This window comes from Osmerus mordax, chromosome 8 (genome assembly GCF_038355195.1).
Source record: "Osmerus mordax isolate fOsmMor3 chromosome 8, fOsmMor3.pri, whole genome shotgun sequence".
In the NCBI taxonomy this organism is placed as follows: Eukaryota; Metazoa; Chordata; class Actinopteri; order Osmeriformes; family Osmeridae; genus Osmerus; species Osmerus mordax.
In genome coordinates, this window is record NC_090057.1 from 9,430,786 (window position 1) to 9,435,763 (window position 4,978).

Sequence of the window (4,978 nt, forward strand, 5' to 3'; positions counted from 1 at the left end):
CAAAGCCTATAGGACTTAGGGGCTTTTATAAACAGTTTTATACACAGCATGATACACCAGCCCATGAATCATTTCCTTCTTGTAAGACTCGCTATATTTTGTCACAACATATAAATGATAGCGGTAAATAATAAATGTACCTCCACCGAACACCACAAGGACAGTTGATGTGTGGTTCCACTATCTTCCTGGGTTTTACAACTCTGCCTCGTATTTTTCTGTCTGCAGATACAAACGTAAATAAATAGATAAAAGGAACACATAAGTGAAGATGGATCAAAGATAAAGAAGTGTCTCCACAGTCCCATGGGGCCGTGTGCTTGTCTCAGGGTCGCCGGCACGCCAGGAGATGTCATCCCTCGTCACGTTCCTTCCTTTTTCTTCCCTCTCCTCCCTCTATCATTCCCCCCCCCCCCCCCCCCCCCCAGTTTTCTTTTTATCTCCCCCTAGACATGTCACATTCAAGGAGACTGAGGAAAAGTAAAGCGTTGCACCGACGAGGCTTTCAGAAAAATAAAAGTCGGGGTTATTTACAACGCCCAGCCAAACACACTCTTTTGAGAAAATAAAAGTCTTGGTTTATTTATCGCGCGCCATTTCTTTTCGGTTTCCATTGCCAGGGTTTCTTCCACTTGGTGGTCAGGTGTTGTTTTGTAGCTCTAAACATCGCGGGTGAGTGATGGGGGGCTGTAACTGGAGCTGGGTAGGGCTGCTGGCTGGATGGCTGGATGGCTGGGAGAGAGTGCGTCCTGTCTAGGTTGCAGGTAGACTTTTATGGCCCAGATGGATTCCTTTCCGATCAACGTTCATGTTGTGAAGCAGCTTTACCCGTGGCCTCCATTTTGTTAGTTCCATGATGGGGTTGATGATCTCTCTCAGCTATGCTGTTTTTGCCGTCCGTCCATAACGACTACCCTCTTCCCCTCTCTCCCCCTCGCCTCCATGTTTCCTTTCTTTCTCTTTCGTAGTATGGATGAGAGTAGCAGTCTGGCGTTGATTCCCTGGGATGAACAGAGGCACAGAGAGATGGACTGGTGTGAGGTGGAGGAATGCAGGTAACGATGATGTCACGAGACGGCGTGGCATTGTGGGTAACGTAGTGTCAACACCCCACCTTTTTTACTTCCAAACCCCTGGATTTGAATCGAGAACGTCTGCAGCTCCAAAAGAAGCTCCCCTGTCCGTCCCCTTGTGTTTTCCCTCGGTCAGGGCCGTGCTGGACCAGACCGCGTCGGACGATGACGACTTCCTGTACAAGACGCCGGCGCTGCGACGGTTCCGAACGGCCACGCCCTCTGTCGAGCTGCTGACCGACTGGTACATCAGCCGGGCTCAGGAGATCGATTCCTGCTCCAGACAGGTACTGGACCTGAGGGGAGGGGGGGGGGATTTACTGCACACTCCCTGGAAAACCTTAGTTCCCCATCAAAGCCCAGGACCTTGATTTCTTATCCAGACAGGAGCTTTCTGCTTCGTTCCCGGGGGGAAGAGATGCACTGTGGCACACGGCCTGTAAAGCCTTTGTATCGCTAATGTAGCCTGTGCCGGTGTACAGTGCTGCCACCTTATCTGGTCCATCCGAACAAACGCTTCTTAAAACGAGCACGGCAGTGTTGAGTGGATAGCGAGCCACGGAGTTCTGACTGGCGCGAATGTGTTGCTGTGTCGCGCGAGCTGTTAGAGAAGCTCTAAATAACTTGTTTGGCTGAGTTGCTGAGGATGACGAGACGAGAGGCTGTACCGGACACGCCCCTCTTTCATCACCCTTCTCCACCTCCTCCATCCCTCCTGTTTTCCCCCCATCCCCGAGCGCTGACAACAGGAGCCGCGCAGAACTCGGTGTTCTTTGTTCTCCAGGAATCACTCCCCACATATTCTTTTAATTGGTCTGTCTCTCATCTTCCCTTTCCCCTTCTCATACTCTACTACAGAAGCCCCTTGGGACCCCCCCTCCCCTTCTCCATCCCCATCCCAACACCAAGTAAAGACTAGTTAATACACCTCCGCTTTCTTGTTATCCCTCTCAACACAGTCCCTTCTTCCTGCTGCCCAGCCTCCCCTCTCATTTAATCTCCCTCCTTTTCTCCTTCACTCATCCCCTGTTCGCCTGTGTTCGCGCTCTGGAGAGCGATGTAATGGAGGGAGAATTAGGCCGGATTAAAATAAGATGGCGGTGTGGCTAAACCTCATACAGTCGGGACGGCGAGAGAGATGAGAGATGAGGGATGAAAGTAAAGACAGATTGATATATAAAGCCAGGAGGAAGGGAGTCACGGGAACGGGGAAGCAGGGGTCGAGGAAGAAAAGGAGAATAGGACTCAAGAGAAAGAGAGACATTTTAGAAGGGAGCGAGGGGGGGAAAGGAAGTGAAGGAGATAAGGAGGCCTATGAGTAAAGACTGATTGGATTTGATGGAGAGATTAGAAGACATGGGTGAATTGTGCAGCGCGTTGCGAGAGGGGGCGGGAGGAAGGGGTGGAACAGAGGGGGAACTGAGGAGAAGTGTGGCGGGGAAGGGAGAAGAAGGAAGCGGGGGAACGGACGACAAGGGGGAAGACGGTCGGAGGGATCGGAGGAAGGGCGGCGGAAAGGCGGGAACTGAGGGAGAGCTTTGGAAGGGGGAGAGGGACTGAGGGAAAGCTGGGAACAATGGAGAGAGGGAGACAGAGGAGGAGAGGAGAGAGCACGGGCCCCGGCTCTGAGGAGGGAAAGTCTGAGAGCGGGGAGACGGGGTGCTAATTACAAAAAATAAAAAGTGAGATTTTAACATCTAAATTGTCTGGAGTTAACTTGGGGTTCTATCTCTGGAGAGAGATAAGGAAAAAGATGGGGGGGGTGGGGGGGGGGGGGGAGTTACGGGGAGAAGAGAGAGTCTTTACTCTCAGATCAATAGGTCTCTCTGCTTGTATCTAATTGCTCAGGCAGTGGCTCAAGGTGGTTTTGGCTTTGGTGCCAGTATGTGTGTATGTGTGTGGCTTTCTAAAGAAAAGGCTATTGAGTTAAACTCAGGGGTTAGGGGCATAGCCATTCAACTATAGAGTTGTGTTAACCTGTGTGGGTGCGTATTTGTCTGGGTTGGTGTGTGTGTCTGCTCAAATGTGTGCGTGTGTGTGTGTGTGTGTGTGCGCGTGCACTGAGCCAAAGGGCCATGCTCTTCAGAAGGTGGTGGAAAAGCAATCATCACCATGGGGCCTAACGGCATCTGCTATCGATTGGCCAGCCACACTGTCAATCCACAGGTGGTTGCTCATTGATTGGCTGGGGGTGCTGTCCGTATACAGGTGGACTGCTATCGATTGGTTGCTCTTTTAGATGGAATTATATCGATCTGGTCTTAGGTCTGCCTGTATCTCCTCTTGCTCATCGCCAATCCAGACACATTAAAGCCATGATTGGTAGGATATTACTGGGCATTTTCTGTCAGGGTTTGGTTGTTAACTGTGTTGTCATGCAAACGTTAAACAGTGTCTTGGTTGTGCTTTCTCCCAGAATTTCGATCGGTTAAATAATTAAATTGTCATTAAAGAACTCGCTAGCACATAAGTCCGTAAGGTTATTTTGGTTTTTATTCCAGGAAGGATGCATCGAATTGGCTGCTTTATCAATTGCAACCCTTTGATGAGTCAGAGATAATACAGTCTGTCGATAGCCTTCAGTCTTCTACCTTCCTCTGTCCTGATTGGTGCTCTTCTCTGTCTGTCAGGTGGACTGTGCCCTGTCATTGGTGCGTCTTGGAAAGGAGCGGGGGATCCCGGGCTTGGAGCTGCTGTCTGACGACCTGGTCACCATGGAGACGCTGGTGTACGAGACGTCGTGCGAGCTCAGCCTGACCCTCCACGACCTCCAGCAGCTCAGCCACATCCACAAGCTCCGCCTCCTCATGAAGAACGTGCGTACGCAAGCCCCTCCCACCATGCTGTCAACTACTCCCATTGGCCCCCGATAGGATGACCCAAAACCCATTCAGAACTTACCGAGTTTCAAGTTTCTACATGTGTGCTATGACAAACTATATGCACACTTTTAGTCATAATCAGTTCATTCTTTCATATTTGTACACAATTTGTACACAAACGGTATATTACTACAATAGCATTGTAATACCCTTGTAATGCATCCAGCTCTGAATGCTCCCCCTATGATCCTATTCCAGTCACTAGGTACTGTAGCTGTGCCAAGCAAACCTGCCAGCAAACACAGCCAGCCCGGGTGTGTTTACTGCTCTAATACAGACAGTTTAGAGGTCTCCGAGCAGCAGGGTTGTTTGTCTTTGTGGGCGTGTGTGTGCTTGTATGTGTGCATAATGGTGTGTGTGTGTGCGTGGATGTGTGCATAATGGTGCGTGTGTCTGTGTGTGTGCGTGCGTGGATGTTTACCAGGCTCATCTTGATGAAGTTTGCTCTCGCAGTGTCTGAGGCCTCTGTATGGGGAACACTGAAGAGAGCTTTGGATGTGTGTATTAGAATCTAGGATTTTACCTTTGTGGAATACACACATACACCCACACACACACACACATACACTCTTCAGCGTTAACGTCCTGCTCGTCCGCATTTCCCCTCCAGTCCAGTAGAGAGCGCTACGTGAAGGACGCCTTCCAGTGGATGGTGCCCTTCCTGCACCGCTGTGAGAACCAGAGAGCGGGCGCCGCGGCTGCCCTGCTGCGGGAGTACCTGGTGACCATGGCCCGCGATGACCTCACGCTGCCACTCACCATCTTCCAGCACTCCAAGCCTGACGTGAGGACACACACACACAAGCCATACTGTGCGTCTCGATCCACACGCAAAGGGAGAGACACTTGTACTTACATCTCCACATACATATGCAAACACATTTTTCTCCCAATTAGCCTCAAATCTCACCGGAAGTCTTTTACAGCAGAGTTTGAACAAAGTGTTAAAAGTGTCTGGAACCAAGTTGTTTTTGGTGTGAAATGGTAGAAGTGATTAATGAGCTCCACAAAGCAGAGTGACCT

General features: G+C 50.4%; 1 protein-coding gene across 1 annotated transcript in view; it reads left to right on the forward strand.

Moving 5' to 3' along the window:
• Window positions 1–4,978, forward strand: part of nbas (NBAS subunit of NRZ tethering complex) — a 91,511-nt gene that overhangs the window by 24,843 nt on the left and 61,690 nt on the right. Inside the window, 4 exon segments of the mRNA XM_067241748.1 lie at window positions 969–1,055; window positions 1,210–1,360; window positions 3,704–3,889; window positions 4,566–4,739. Coding sequence (XP_067097849.1) covers window positions 969–1,055; window positions 1,210–1,360; window positions 3,704–3,889; window positions 4,566–4,739 — 598 coding nt within the window.